Source organism: Sceloporus occidentalis, unplaced genomic scaffold (genome assembly GCF_023333645.1).
Source record: "Sceloporus occidentalis isolate IW3139 unplaced genomic scaffold, rSceOcc1.0.p SCAF_86, whole genome shotgun sequence".
Taxonomy (NCBI): Eukaryota; Metazoa; Chordata; class Lepidosauria; order Squamata; family Phrynosomatidae; genus Sceloporus; species Sceloporus occidentalis.
The window spans coordinates 148,176-164,091 of NW_028317066.1; the positions used below are offsets into that span (position 1 = coordinate 148,176).

General features: G+C 41.7%; 1 protein-coding gene across 1 annotated transcript; it reads left to right on the forward strand.

Annotated features, from left to right (window-relative positions):
• The first annotated feature begins 1,474 nt into the window (after positions 1–1,474).
• Positions 1,475–13,268, forward strand: LOC149284953 (uncharacterized). The gene is made up of 4 exons (XM_089495939.1): positions 1,475–1,605; positions 5,525–5,690; positions 7,999–8,119; positions 12,009–13,268. The coding sequence occupies exons 2-4, from the start codon at positions 5,619–5,621 to the stop codon at positions 12,740–12,742; spliced, it is 927 nt and encodes a 308-aa protein (XP_089352065.1). The 5' UTR covers positions 1,475–1,605; positions 5,525–5,618; the 3' UTR covers positions 12,743–13,268.
• The last annotated feature ends 2,648 nt before the right edge of the window (positions 13,269–15,916 follow it).

A 15,916-nucleotide genomic window follows, 5' to 3' on the forward strand; every position in this document is an offset into this window, starting at 1 on the left:
TATATGCAAGTGCATTTTTTGTGTATTTATGGTGCTTTGAATGCTAACAAGTCTGCCTTTCTTGGCCAATTATAGTGGTGATGGTGATGATGATGATGATGATGATGATGATGATGATGATGGTGATATTGATATCAACAAGCCTCTGAGGCACGGCCAATGTAACTTGCTTATGTAACTTGCTGTGATTTTTAAAAACTCATGCGCAGTGAAGAAAAACCACAGTCCCTTGCCCAAGTACACACTTCTGAGAAGTACAGTTGAACCCCAGGGCAAGTACATTTCTGCCATCTGTCTAAGAATAATGTCAAAATGTCCTCCATTTTGATCATGCCTACAAATATGCATTTATATTAACATTTTTTTAAAAAACCTCAATTTTTTGTGCGTCCTCCATTTTTATAAAAATGTGTCCTGCATTTGAAAATGTTGCCCTACATTTGTCCTACATTTGTCCCGGTTTGGAGGTCCTCACTTATGGCAACCCTACTCACAAGGCATCTCTTAGCATTTGCCCAACACTGCTCTTGAACATGCAAAGATCAGGCAAGCAAGATCTGCTTTGCTGTTTGCAAAAAAAGATGGAAAAACAATAGGCCCTTGGTATCCTTTGGGATTTGGTTTGGATAGCAAAATCCATGGGTGCTCAAGTCCCATTATATAAAATGGGTGACCTTGGGTAAGTCACACTCTCTCAGCCTCAGAGGAAGACCAATGGCCAACTGGAAGGCGGACAACACACACACACACACACATCTACATAATGGGAAATGGCATTCATTCTGGGCCATGAAACCCACTGCAGGGAAACCTTGGGCAGCAGACACTCTCTCAGCCTCAAAGGAAGACAAAGGGCAAAGTGGAAGGCAAACCTGAAGGCAAGGAAACCCTGGGAATAGGGTCACTAGACACGGGTTCAAGGCACGCAGCACACCCCCAGCCCCCAAGGCACACTCTCTCACCCTCAAAGGATGGCAATGGTAAACACCCTTCGACAAAACCTACAAAGAGACTCCTGTGACAGTGTTGCCTTAGGATCCCCAGGAAGGAATGGAAGGCACACAATTCTCCCCCAAAGTCTGGGAGGAAAAGGAAGAGGAAGGCTTAGAGGAAGGTCCTGAGGAGGAGGAGGAGGAGGAGGAGGTGGAGGAGGAGGAGGAGGAGGGCTTAGAGGAAGAGGAGGAGGAGGAAGGCTTAGAGGAAGGGCCTGAGGAGGAGGAGGAGGAGGAGGGCTTAGAGGAAGAGGAGGAGGAGGAAGGCTTAGAGGAAGGGCCTGAGGAGGAGGAGGAGGAGGAGGGCTTAGAGGAAGAGGAGGAGGAGGAAGGCTTAGAGGAAGAGCCTGAGGAGGAGGAGGAGGAAGGGCTTACAGGACGGGCCTGAGGAAGAGGAGGAGGAAGGAGAAAGGCTTAGAAGAAGGACCTGAGGAGGAGGAGGAGGAGGAGGAGGAGGAGGAGGAGGAGGAGGAAGGCTTAGAGGAAGAGCCTAAGGAGGAGGAGGAGGAGCAGAGAGACCTCTGGAGGATTCTGCAGAGGAAGAAGAAGAAGAAGGGGCTCCTGAGCATACGCAGAGGCCTCTGGGGGAGAAGCCACAGGGAGAAATCTCCTGGTTGTGACTTATTATTACGATTATTATTAGTAGTAGCATTAGTATTATTAAATTTTATTTATTTATAAAGACATGGAAAGACGTATTTATAAAGAGTATCTCAGTGAGTCTATATTATAGCATTAGGAAAGATTTTAGGTGTTGTTCAGGTTTGGAAATCCTGTTTGGGGTCCCTTCTGACTTTGGGGCCCTTTCATCCTCCATTTTGGGTTCCCTGAAGGCCTCAAACTGCCAAGTACAGAGGCAGAGGCGGCCATTTTGTGTTCTGGCGGTCATTTTGTGCTGCTTGTGATTGTGGGGAATAAGGTTCCAGAACCTTCTCTGAGGCCTCAGTTGAACAAAGGCTTCTCTTTCTCTCCTGAGGCTCCAGAGTCAGAAGGAGGCCAGGCTCCTTGGGCCAAAAGGAAGGAAGTGTGTCTCTTTGTGTCTCTTTTGTGTCTTTCTGAGAAGGTTTTCTTATTACACAGCTCTGGTCCTTCTGGGGAACATGGGTTTTAAAAGGGATCAGAAATGGGGAGCATAGTTTTAATACAAGCCTTATTCTTATTCTTCACAAACATCAGGGTTTGGCTTCTAAGAGGAGGCTAGTCCCCAAAAAAAGGCCAAAAGTGGCTCCTTTGGGAGGTTTTAAAAGTCTCCCCAGTTTCCTTATTAATAGATTTTCAGACAAGAAGGAAGGAGACAGACCATGATAACCCATTTTACCAAGAATGAAACAAACAAACATAGAAGCAAACAAGAACAAGAAAAATAAGGATTAGACAGAAAAGCAAACTGCTTTTATTGAAAAAAGCAAAACCATTTTTAACAGGAGAAAAGTATGAATTTGGTTCTTCTATCCTTTATAACCAACTGAGGCTGTATCTGAACTACAGAAATAATCCAGTTGGAAACCACTTTTTTTCTTTTGTAATTTGTTTATAAACAATCCTTTACAAACAAAAATGAAAAAAAAAAACATACCAAGACATTTGCATAACAAATACAGCTACAACAACAAAAAAGTGCAAATACCTATAACATAGACATACAACATGCAATAAATAACATCCTGATATACAAAACTGTCAGAAATGTACTATTAAGTTACTTCCCAGTTAAGCTAAGATGACCCTTTTATTTAATTTACTTAAATTCCTACAAGGTATCGATACGTGTTAAACCTCTAATGTTCATGTAGACTTTCCATATGATATCTGGGATCGTAAATTAAACATTGGTATTACAAAGTAAATCAAAGCATGACCAGTCCTCTTTAGTTTTCTCAACTGATTTATCCCTCATGATTGCGGTTAAAATGTCCAATCCCTTTGCTTCTCTTAGTTTAATTATCCACTCCTCTATTTTAGGAATTTGGATGTTTTTCCAATACTGTGAGTGACCATCTACAAAATTAGTCTGGAAAATCTTTTAGCTACTTCCTTTTTCAGTTTACATGTCATATTGAGCAAAAAGATCAAAGGGTTTAAAGGAATTTCTTCCTGTAAATGCCATCAAAGAAAATGCCATCAAAGAAAACCATTATCCTGAAACATGGAAACAAGCTAATATAACTTTGCTGTTAAAACAAGATAGAGATGCAACTGAGGTAAAGAGCTTTAGGCTAATTTCCTTATTAAATATGGATTATAAATTATTTTCTATGATTTTGGCCCATAGACTCAAAAAAGGTCTTAAACACTGGATTCTTAAGGACAAGTCAGTGATAACATACAAAACATCTGAAATATAATTGAATATTTTCAAAGGCACAACGAAAAAACACTTATGTTTTTAGAAAAGGCCTTCGATAACATAGGATGGGATATGTTATTTGTGACACTTGAAAAATGGAAATAGGAGCTTCTTATTATAGATGGATAAAGGCAATGTATAAAGATCAAAGAGCCAAACTAACTGTTAGCTATAAAAAACAGAGGAATTTAAGATTTCTAAAGGTACAAGGCAAGCTTTCCCACTATCACCCCTTTTGTTTATTCTGATCCTTGAAGCACTGAATAATAGGATAAGATTAGAAAATAAGATCAATGGAATAAAAATAAATAAAACTGATTTTAAAATGAGAGTCTTCTCAGACGACATTTGTATTCCTTGGAGAACCCAGAAAAGAGCACAAGGCAATTGATGGATGTAATAGTGGGATTGGAATATGTTTCAGGACTAAAAGTAAACAGAGACAAAACAACATTCATAACAAAAAATATGGGGAAAAGGAAGAAGAAATCCTGGAAGAAATTAGTGGATTTAAAGTGGGAAATAAAGTTAAATATCTAGGAATAAATTTAACACATAAAAACTCATATCCATTTCAGAATAACTATGAGACACATGTTAGGAAATCAGAAAAGACCTAGAAAAATGGGGGAAATTACACTTATCGCTATTAGGAAAAATGTCACTGATCCACATGAGTTTCCTTCCTGAAATACTGTTTCTGTTTCAAGCGATACCCATCATCCAGAATGAAAATCCATTGAATCTATGGCAAAAGGAAATCTCTAAATTTATTTGGAATTAAAAATAGAGCCAGGATAAAAACGAAAATACTTTGTGATGACAAAAGTAGAAGAGGACTTTATTATGCTGTTTGTTGTTTAGTTTGGATTAGAGAATGGTTTATGTTAGAGAATGAACAGTTGTTATCTCTGGAGGGTAAACATTTAAGATTTGGGTGGCATGGATACCTAATTTACGGTAAAGAGAAAGTCCATAAAGAAAGCACAAATCATTTCATAAGAAAAGCTCTATTGAAGATCTGGGGGAAACAAGTGTAGAATATGTCCAAAAATACCTTTATGGTGTTTGCCGCATGAGGCTCTTTTCGGGAGGAAAAGTATCCAGAAAACTATATGGTTAAGATACAAGGATGTACTGAAAGAATCGCAAGGAAAACTAGAGATCAAAACACAAGAAGAACCTAAAGAATCTGGCCTAGATTGTCACTGGTATCTTTATCCTCAAATGAGGGAGAGGTTTAAAATAGATGTGAAATTAGAAGGAATACAAAATGAAAAATGGGAATTGTGGAAGCCATGCTCCATGTTCATTCCATGCCTGATGAGAGTCTTGGGTGCGAGGCATTGGAGAAGCCTCCAGCTGTGTTTCTCTAGCCAGAAGCCAAAGGAAGGCCTTCTCCTCTGAGGGCCACTGGGGAGGTCAGGAGGTTTCAGCAGATGATGCGCTCATTTCACATCTAGCTACAGGGACATAGCCAGGGTCCTCTCCAATTCCCCATCCCCTGACCCCCCTCCACTCTCACAAGGCATGGAGTGTCAGGACCATGGTGAACAGGTCTGAGGAAATGCCATGCATGTGGCCACTAGGTGGAGCTGTTGTGGAAGTCATTGACAGCTCTAGTGGCAGTTAGATGTGTCAGCATTTAAACAGTGCATCATTGGAATGTTGATGCAACTGTCAACTGTCATTCTCAACTGTCACTGAGGAAGAGTGAGACAGTGTGTGCCTCAGAGTGGGTTGTTACTGGTGTGGATGGTGGAGGGTGTCGATGCATATAGTGTTGTACACAGTGGAACTTCTTATAGGAATAAAAGCCTCATCTGAGAGAAGATTACATTGAGAAAGCGACAGGTGTTTCTTCAGCTCACAAGCTACTGACTACAGTCAAGGTCGAGAATCTGGTGCCATACGTTAACGTGTTGCCTCACATGCTGCGCAACATAGCAACGTCAAAAGCGTTTTAACATGGAGTATCTCTTGTGTACGGCAGCTGCAGTGAATCTATGCTAGGTCCATGGGGCTTTATTTGGTGCAGAGAGAGGAAGGGCATACCCATCTCTGCATTGGCCCAAAGGAGGCATATGTTACCTGCGTATCTCACTAGCAGCATGCTGTTCTCTGTGTTTTTGAGTGATGTAGGGCTTCTTGACAAACCAAGCCTAACCCTAGTCTCTTTTCTCAGGAACTTCATCTCAGCCAACTTCTACACAGCTTTGTGAAATATTTTGCTGGAAGAGACCCAAGTGCAGGGCCACCAGGACCCCCTTTCCCACCTAATGGCCAACACAGAGGCCAAGCAGAGGGAGTTGGGCTCCAAGAAAAAGAGGCTGTCGAAGTACAACTCTTTGGTGAGTTGACATCCTATTAGTTTCATTTGTGTCACTGCTGGGCCAGCTCATGAAAACAAGTGGAGAACATATTGTCCCAGTTTGGCAGAGAAAGTCCTGGTAAATCCTCTGTCACCCCACTTTTTCAGAGGCTTTCAAAAATGTCCAGGTTTCTCTCTCCTCCCACTTTCCCCCTTCTCCTCAGCTCTCTTGTGTTGCTGCAAAATGACTTCCAAGGAGTTTGCACCCCATCAACCCAAAAGGGGAGATAGGAGAGGAGATAGGTTGCCAGGGTCTTCCCTTGCCAGGAGGCTGAGGCAAAAGCAAACTACTGTGCCCTTCATAGCTTGTGTGATCTTCCTCATAAACAACTTTGGCCATCCTCACCACCTTCTGGTGTTGCTTGTTCACATGTGCCTTGCTTTTACTGTCTGTGAAATGTTGGGGATATGGGAGACCATCTCTGAATCTAAACTGAGGGTGGGCCCAGTGGACCTCAAGTCCAGCATCCTCCCCAGAACAGGTTTTTAAAAATGACATTTGCCTCCAAAATTTGGCAAGAAATGGCTAAATGCACCATAATACTTTTGTGGCTAAACATACTATATGTGTTGGGATAGTTAGTATCCTAATCCATCATCAATATCCCAGCCATGGCCTAAATTATATTTTTTATTATATTTTATATTATATTTAAAAGATTCAAGACAAACTGGATCTCAAAGGCAGTAGCTTTTTTGTATACGTCTCATATGATGGGCACAATGGGACAAAGTCTTTAATGAACATCTATTGAGGAAACCTTTCATTAATAACTGGCTAACTGTGAAAAAATGTTTTACATTGGACTTCCACTTTGGGTTTCCCCACAAGAGGCTTTTTAGGCCAATGGGGAAAGAATCAGAAATGGATAAGGTATAGAGACATATGAACTCATGATAATGAAGGAAATGTTATATTAAGATTAAAGGAAGAAATCATGACTAAAATAGGCCATATGAATTGGTTGAATTATATTCAACTTAAAGAAAGAATCATAGAATCGTAGAATTGGAAGAGACGACAAGGGCCATCAAGTCCAACCCCTGCCATGCAGGAATTCACCATCAAAGCATGCCCAACAGTATGCAAAGGAATCTTGTAGCACCTTGAAACCAACTAAAAGGAAGAGATTGGCAACATGAACCTTCAGGGCCCTGTGTATGATAGACCTTTTCACAATAGGTCTACCAAGCCAGATTTACAAAGGATAAGAGTTTATTTGGTTTTGAGAAAGAATATAATGAATATTAATGAAAGAAAATGAAAAAATATATTATGTAAAATATATAACATCTTACTGAAGAGATCCCTTGAAGAAGTGGAAATTAAAGATTCTATGACAAAATGGGCACAAGAATTGGGATGCAATTTAGACTTGGAAAAATGGGGAAAACTAGATTAAAAACAATTACTGTAGCACAATTAATAAAAGAAAATTATTTGAAAGTTGTAAATAGATGGTATCAAACACCATTCTCAGTAGAAAAAAATATAAAGTAAAGGATAACCGGTGTTGGACATGCCAAAAAGAAATGGGTACATATTTACATATGTGGTGGCAAAGCACATATATAAAGTCTTTTTGGGTGAAGATTCATTTGGAAATAAAGTTAATATTAAAAATTGATTTTGAGTTCGGACCAGAAATATATCTGTTAAACAAGACCTTATTACTAGACCCAGAGGAAGAAAGGAAATATTGGAAAATATTATTATACTTAATATCGGCTGCCAGAAGGATAATAGCAAAGAAGTGGAAATTACCTATAATAATCCCACAAATAGAGACTTGGCAAAACGAAATTCAAGAATTGAAAGATCTAGACAGATTAACAGCATTAATAAACAAGAAGGATATGGTTAAATGGGGAAAGGATTGGGAAGCTGTAAGACTTTATTTAGCGGCTGCTCAGTAAGGAGAGGTACAAGAAACAAAACCTTTCTATTCATACCTAGAGATAGGGGAATAAGATGTTGTATTAAAAGATAAAATTATACAGTTTCTTGTGGAGAGTTATCAGGAATAAGCCTAACAGATTTATAGCTTGTTGATATATGTTTTTATTTATCTTGTTGTAAACATGCAAGCTTTGTAAAAAAAAAAAAAAAAGATGTATTACCACAATAAAAAAGGGGGGAAAGGCAGTAGCTTTTTGCTTGCTAACAGAATTTAAACTTTATTTCCTGGACTGAATTCTGAAGTGAGGAAATAATATTTGGATGCACCATGTGCTTTCCTCCCCTTTTGCTTAGTCACTCTCTGGATGAGGGCTATTTTCTATTTCAGGTGACCTTTGCGGATGTGGCAGTATATTTCTCAGAGGATGAATGGAAACTGTTGACCAAGAAACAGAGACTGATGTACAATTATGTAATGATGGACAATTATGAAAATGTGGTTTCTGTAGGTAAGGAACCTGAATCCGTTGCTCATTCTATAAAGACTGAGGGTCCTTTCATACTATATTATCATGTTGCTTTGGTTCCACTAGAATAATAGAATCATAGAGTTGGAATAGACCACAAGGGCCATCCAGTTCAACCCCCTTCTGCCCTGCAGGAATACACATTCAAATCACCCCCAAGAGATGGCCATCCAGCCTCTCTTTAAAGACCTCCAAAGAAGAGGACTCCATCAAACTCTAAGGGAGTATATTCCACTGTCAAAGAGCTCTTACTGTCACAAAGTTCCTCCTAATGTTTAGGTGGAACCTCTTTCCCTGTGTCTTGCATCCATTGTAGTGTCTCCTTTTCTCTGTAGCAGCAAAAAGCAAGCCTGCTGCTTGCGCAACATGACACCCTTTCAAATATTTAAACATGGCTATCATATCCACTTTATTTTCTTTTCTCCAGGATAAACATAACCAGCTTTCTAAGCTGCTCCTCATAGAGCTTGATGGCTTTCATACCCTTCACCACTTTGGTTGGCCTCCTTTGGACATGCTCCAATTTGTCAACATCATTTTTGAATTGTGGGGCCCAGAACTGGACACAGGTTTATTCCAAGTGAGGACTGACCAAAGCAGAATAGAGTGGCACTATTACTTCCCTTGATCTAGAAACTATTATTGTATTGATGCAGCCTAGAATCACATGGGCCTTTTTAGCTGCCTCATCACACTGTTGGCCCATGTTCAACTTGTGGTCTACTAGGAGTCCTAGATCCCTTTCAAGCCTAGTTTAATTGTGATAGCAACATCCTGTAGAATATTTGAATCTGTAGTTCAGTGAGGCACTATTGCTCTCCAGTTTCTAAGGATTCTAAATACTCCATCCTAAACTGCCTATTATAGGATTTTGTAGGAAAAAGCCCTAGAGATTAATGCTTTTCTCACCGAAATGGTACTCAGCACATCCCTGGGCAAGTTTCCTACCTCTTTTGGCCCCTCTTCCATCCTTTAAAGGCTCTGAAGAGTCTTCTTGGGGGAAAGACCTCCCTTGGGTCTGCAATGGCTCAGAGAGGGCCCAAAAGTGGCAAAATGGCCTCCATTTCCCCAAAGGGATGCTGTGGGATTTTGAGGGGCAAAATATTATTTCACTCACCTCCCCCAGGCAATACAATGTGGGGTTGCCCCTGAGGTCTCCCCCAAACCCCATCAGTAGTCCATGCCTGTCTTATAATGTTTTAAGGCTGCTCCCTGGTGCTTGACCCTCACCAAAATTGGAGTCCAAGTCCCAGCCCCCTTGCTCTGCCTTTGCCAATGAGTTATTTGTATATTGCTTATCCTGCCATTATCAACCAATGAGCCTCAAAGTATCCTTTTTTTGAATCACACTCTGTGGGTATGTGTCTGTGATAGAGAGACGGAGAGAAAGTGAAAAATTGAAAGGCAGCGAAGCTGAATATGAGATGCTGAAGCAGTGCAGATGGCAAGAGGGAAGGTTGGGGAGCAGAGGGAGAAAGGGAAGGGGATCAGGCTATGGGAGCCAGGAGGGGAAGGCAGGAGCAAAGCCAGGATCGCCTAGCTCTGTGCGGAGAGGAAGGGACCTCTGGGAAGGGCCAGGAGAGGGGCCTTGGGGATTGGGAGGCAGCCACCAACCTGACAGATTTTAAGAACTGAACTGATGAGAACCGGCTCAAGTCCTTGTTTTCAAACATATTAAGGGGTTCCATTTAGAAATTATGAGCAATGTCTATGAATAGAGGAAAAGGCGACAGAAAAATTCCTTTTTCTCTAATGTTTCTTTTCCAACCTGAGCTTGCTTAGCTCCATGGTTGATTCCAGAGGCTCTTTGTTACCCGAAATGCTGGAGTCTGGGGAGGACACTCCCAAGTGCTATGCTTTTAGGGGAATTTCATACTTCGTTCAAAGGGGAGATTGGGGCAACAGTGGCCTTGGGAGTCATCCCGTCCCCCCCCCCCCCCCGGCATTAGGGGAACTCAGTGTATTCTCGAGCCCTATTTACATGAATGGTGCTCCGCGCAGTGGAATGTCTGTGCCCGGCACAGTCACAGGCGCCATTAACCCTTATGGGGCACACCTCCCTTTTTCCTAGTGTGGCTTTTAGTGTATGCTGAAATCCACCCAAGGCGTGCCCGCATGTGACATAGGTGCACTGTACACGCTTGCACACACATATAAGTGTTCACATGCACACACAAGAACTAGGTAACAAAGGTAGGAGTGGTGAATAGATGTTAGGCTTTGCTAATGGTAATACATAACCTAGACAGAACTTGATTCCAATTGCTGAGGGTCCAGAATGGGGAGAGAAGTCAGTAACTCCCAAGGCAAGTGGAGCTGGTGAGTGTAGTGAGATGTTTAGCAATGTAAACCAACAGAGAGTCTGTCTGCAACAAGACTGAAATATTTATACTGAAATTGTTGCTAGTGGGCAGAACCCGAGTTTTCTATAAGGTTTAAATCACTTTAGAATGTTTTCTGGGTGGGGAAAATATAGTCCAAAATCAAATTGAATGCAATAGGTGCATGGTGCAAATACCTCAGACATAAGGGATTAGAACACCGGTCCTCAGGTCCTTGTTGGCTCTGAATTCCAGTCCTGTTCAAAAGCCAATGTACAGCGCAATGTGAGCATGATGCTCCCAGATGCAGCTCAACTTAGCAAAGTATGGAAAAAAAATTCCAGGTACAGGTTTTGGCAATGCACTGACTACTTTTCACACTTAAAAATAAGTCACTGACACAGTTGATTTCATCTGAATCTTTGGGAGTTCTCTATCTTGAGTTGCAAAATAATAAAAGTATTTGCAAGCTCTCCTCTCTGACTTCCATCATGCTCACCATCTCTTGTATATACAACTGCAATCCAATCCTATACACAGCAATTCACATGTGAGGAGTATACTGTATTGGCTGTGATTCATCTCCTGGTGCCACACAGCATGAAGCATCCTCTGCACTTAGATTGCGTCATGCCATGTGCTCTGACTTAAGAATCTATGGCAGTCTCACAGGAAATGATGCCACCTGTCAATCAAAATATTTTTACTCATGTTTAATGGAATATTTTTTCAACAGCCCTTTGACTATCAGCTTCCACTGACTCCCTCAAGGCAGTCCCCATCCAGTCTCTTCTTTGCTAGCTCATATGAGTAAGGATACAATCGTTCCATGTATTTAGGGGCATAAGCAGCAGGATCATGCTCAGGTCACCCACTCCAACTTTATTAATTTAATATCAAATAGGTGTTATGGATGATAGGCTTTAAAAGGTTGTGACAGAATGGAGTAAGCCAGATTTTGTTAACAATTCAGATTTATTCAAAGCTATCTGTCCTCAGTAGAATTCCTATTCTAACAAAACTGAGGCCCAGAGCCAAAGAAAATGGCTACCTTTATAGGAAAACAAACAAAGAAAACTCATCTTCATCACTTTATTGGGCACTTCGCACTCCAAACATATACATTTCCAACAATCATAGTTCAGATACATGAATACATTTAAATATACTTTAAAATACCTTTGGCTACACCCCATTGCTCCTTATCAGATATGGTGGCACTCAGAGGAACTTCTGCCAGTGAAATTACATTCTATATCAGTCTTTTCCTAATGCTCTTTGTTGCCTTTAAGTGCTTGGACAAATGCTTCACCTTGAAGAACTTCACATCTGCCTCCCTTCTGCATTCCACTCTCCCAGAGGCCTCTATTCTAAACTGTGTACTTTGGTTCACTCTCATACTTTATTCCATCTATATATACATTGATTCTTGCATATTACCAAACACTGATATTTGGGTTTCTTCACATCATAGAGAGGTGGGCTTGGGCTAAAACGTTCCTCTCTTAAATCTGATATTCAGTATTATCTCTCATTATCCTTCTTTACAGAAGAACTTGTCAGTCATGAGAGAGTCCACACATCAGAGAAGCCACACAACTGCCAGCACTGTGGGAAACATTTTGCTTACAAGTCGATCCTTGTCAGGCATCAGAGAATCCACACAGGAGAGAAGCCATGCAAATGCCAGCATTGTGGGAAATGTTTTTCTCAAAAGTCCCACCTACTAACACACCAGAGAATCCACACAGGAGAGAAGCCATACAAATGCCAGAATTGTGGGAAATGTTTTTCTCAGCTGTCAACCCTACTGACACACCAGATAGTCCACACAGGAGAGAAGCCATACAAATGCCAGCATTGTGGGAACTGTTTCTCTTTGAAGGGAGACTTAGTGAAACATCAGAGAGTTCACACAGGAGAGAAGCCATACAAATGCCAGCATTGTGGGAAATGTTTTTCTCAAAAGTCCCACCTACTAACACACCAGAGAATCCACACGGGAGAGAAGCCATACAAATGCCAGCATTGTGAGAACTGTTTTTCTCAGCTGTCAGCCCTACTAACACACCAGAGAGTCCACACAGGAGAGAAGCCATACAAATGCCAGCATTGTGGGAAATGTTTCTCTTTGAAGGGAGACTTAGTGAGACATCAGAGAGTCCACTCAGGAGAGAAGCCATACAAATGCCAGCATTGTGGGAACTGTTTTTCTCGGCAGTCAACCCTACTGACACACCAGAGAATCCACACAGGAGAGAAGCCACACAAATCCAAGCAGTGAACCAACATTATTTTTGTAAAGAAGGAATAAAAACTATTTTTCAATCCAGCGGTGCTAAGAAACGGCCCTTATGATTTTATATGTACGGTTTATCTGTCCATATGTCTGTTTATATTTTAAAGTTATGTTTTGTTAAGTTTAGGTTTTAATTGCTACTAGTATAGATAATTGCTTTGGGTTATAAATTTGGCTGGGGATTATGGGTCATGGTTTAGATTAGTTAGACGGGGGGCTGGGATTTGTTGGAGCTAGCTAGAATACCAATGATAGCATTCAGAATTTGTGGGATGTTGGCTGAAGAAAGTTGGGGACCGGTAGTAACAGAAAGGGAGCTAGCTTCTTCGAATGTCTGGAGGGAGAGATTGTGCTTGTGAGAAGGATGGCAAAGTGGGGCTGGTTAATAGTGGGGGATGGATGGTGGGGATTGTAGGTGGGGGCTAGGTTTGGTAGAAGGTGGAGTTTTAGGTTTTGGGTTTCAATATATCCTTTGGCTTGGGGAGGGCAGTTCTGGCTTAAACACTGAATTTCTGACTATGTTTTCAATAATGTTCTTTGCTATTTCAACACATTGGACTCTTTGATGCACAGAAGTTCTGAATTTGCACAAAACTGACACCTTCTTCTCTCCTCAGCCCTCAGCTCCATTCCCAGTTATAAGAACAGGCCGCCAGCAGAATGAACAGCAGCAGCAGTAAGGCCCTGGTGATCCCTGTGCATGATCAGAAGGGGCCTTTCGATGTATGTGTGCTTGCGCAGTCTCACACCTGAAGCCATTGCTGCTTTCACAGTCTGTTCTGAGAGAGGCAAGGAAGTGGGGAGAGCTCTCGTTCTATTGAAGGAATGGCTAGAGGGTCTCCCAGGGGGGGAGGGCTCGGGGTTATAAGAAGGAAGAAAGCCCCTCTTCTCTCCCCAAAGAAAGGGGAGAGGGCTTCCCAGGCCTCCTCTCCTTCTTTCTTTCCCTTTGTTCTCCTCAGGGGATTCCTTGAGGCCTAGGTACTTGGGGGGTTATTAGGAGAAAAGAGGGCAGGAGGGACCCTTGGAGAGAGGTATGGCCATGGAGGGGATCAGGATCCAAAGGTAAAAAGGGCTTTGAGGAGCCCCCTTCCTCCTGGAAAGTGGGGCAGAGGAAAGACCCTCCATTCTTATGCCTCATTGGAAATAACATTTTTTGGGTGGGAGGAGTTTTCCCTGGGGTCTTGGGGAAGGGGCTCTATCTGGGCAGGAGAGAAGAGCCCAAATTTAGGACACAGACAAGAGAAGGCAGATGGAGGGACCCAAAGCCCCTTCTGGAAAAGGGACACCCCCATGGTAACCTCGGAACTAGGCATAGAAGCCCACAAGATTTGGATTTTCCTTCACAACAACCCTGCAAAGGAGGAAAAGGAGAAAGACCTTCAGCCCCTGAAAGATTACCCCCCTCCCGGTTCTGGGAAAATGCTGAAAGGGCCTTGGACCCCCTTGAAGGGATGTAGGTTAAAGGATGGGAAAGAGGAGGGAGGGAGGGAAAGTGCCAAGGGCAGAGAAGCATAAAGGGACTGCTGAAGTGGGGAGCATCTGGGACCTGATCCAGAAATCCACCTCCCAGAACCCATTGTTAGAGCCTACCACAGATCAGTGTGATGCTTTAAATGACCATTTCGCAGATAAAATCTCTCACAGAAGAACCAACTTCGATACCAGCATAAGATGATGATAATAATAATAATAGATTTATTTCTAGGTTACAACAATAAAATACATTGAGATTACAATAACATCCAAAAGAAATCAATCCCTATGCCCACCCCGATCCCAATACTAAAACTGGATCAAACAATGATAGTATAAAAACAGTTAAACAGTAAAAACATTCGATTAGAGGCTATAGGTGAGGTGTCCAGTGACTCTGTGAATAGGATCATACTGGATCATTTTGAATCTGTGAGTACCAAGGATGTGGACAAGCTCCTTGGAAGTGTGAAGAAGACAAATTGCCCTCTGAATGAATGTCTTGAGGCAGCAATGGGCTGGATAAGGAAAGAAAAGAATGAAACTGAATCCAGATAAAACGGAGGTGCGTGTTGTTGGAGGTCCTAATCTGGGTATGGAGGTTTGTCAACCGGTCCTAGATGGAGTCACACTGTGTTTGCAGTTTGGGGGTGCTCCTGAATCCATTGCTCCAGATGTCAGCTCAGATAGATGCGATGGCCAAGAATGCCTGTTATCATCTTTGACTGATACACCAACTGCGTCCCTTCCTGGAACCTGAAGACCTAAAAACTATGGTGCATGCGCTGGTAACCTCACATCTTGACTTCTGTAATGTGCTCTACATAGCGCTACCCTTATATCAAGTCCGGAAACTTCAACTAATCCAAAATATGGCAGCCAGAGTGGTCACTGGAAGATCTAGAGGTGACCATATCACACCTATACTAACCTCTCTTCACTGGCTGCCCATTAATTTCCGGGGACAGTACAAGGTGATAGTTATAACCTTTAAAGCCCTTCATGGCTTGGGTCCAGCTTACTTACAGGATCCTCTTTTCCCACGCAATCTGCCCCACACATTGAGGTCCTCTAGTAAAAGGTTACTGCAGCCAACCATAACAAGGCTCTCTGCATTTACCCAGAGGACCTTCTCTTCTGCTGCTCCCAGTTTATGGAATGGCCTCCGGAAGAGGTCTGATATATCACCCGTCTTGAAGGCTTTAAAAATGCGATCAAGACGTATATCTTCCGGCAGGCCTTTTCAGATTAACATTACAGCAATCTCCAATTAATTGAATAAATTGTTCAACAACTGCTCTAACTGCCTCTGCTCTGTTTTTAATAATTATTTTAATAATTGTTTAAGAATGTAATTGTATTTTAATGTGGAAGGGAGGAATTGGGAGAGTTTTGGATGCAACAATGATAAGTTGCTATTGTATTTTACTTATGCCTTTACTGTTAGCCTCTTTGATCTGTTTGGAGAAGCGCAATAATAATAATAATAATAATAATAATAATAATAATACAATGATTTGTTAAATAACCAAGGCAATATGATTAAATTAAAAACATTAGAGGAAATAAGAGAAGAAGGTAAACAATGTAATGGGCTTATTTTCAGGCAAATAAGAGAGAGGTTTTTGTTGGATATGAAAACATATGGAATAGAAATAATTAGTACAGAAATACTAGGAAATGTGC

Bases quoted from the DNA above. Each gene is read 5' to 3' on its own strand.
- LOC149284953 (XM_089495939.1), top strand. From the start codon at position 5,619: ATGGCCAACACAGAGGCCAAGCAGAGGGAGTTGGGCTCCAAGAAAAAG. The intron at 5,691-7,998 runs GTGAGTTGACAT...TTTCTATTTCAG, and splicing joins TGTCGAAGTACAACTCTTTG to GTGACCTTTGCGGATGTGGC. The intron at 8,120-12,008 runs GTAAGGAACCTG...CCTTCTTTACAG, and splicing joins TGAAAATGTGGTTTCTGTAG to AAGAACTTGTCAGTCATGAG.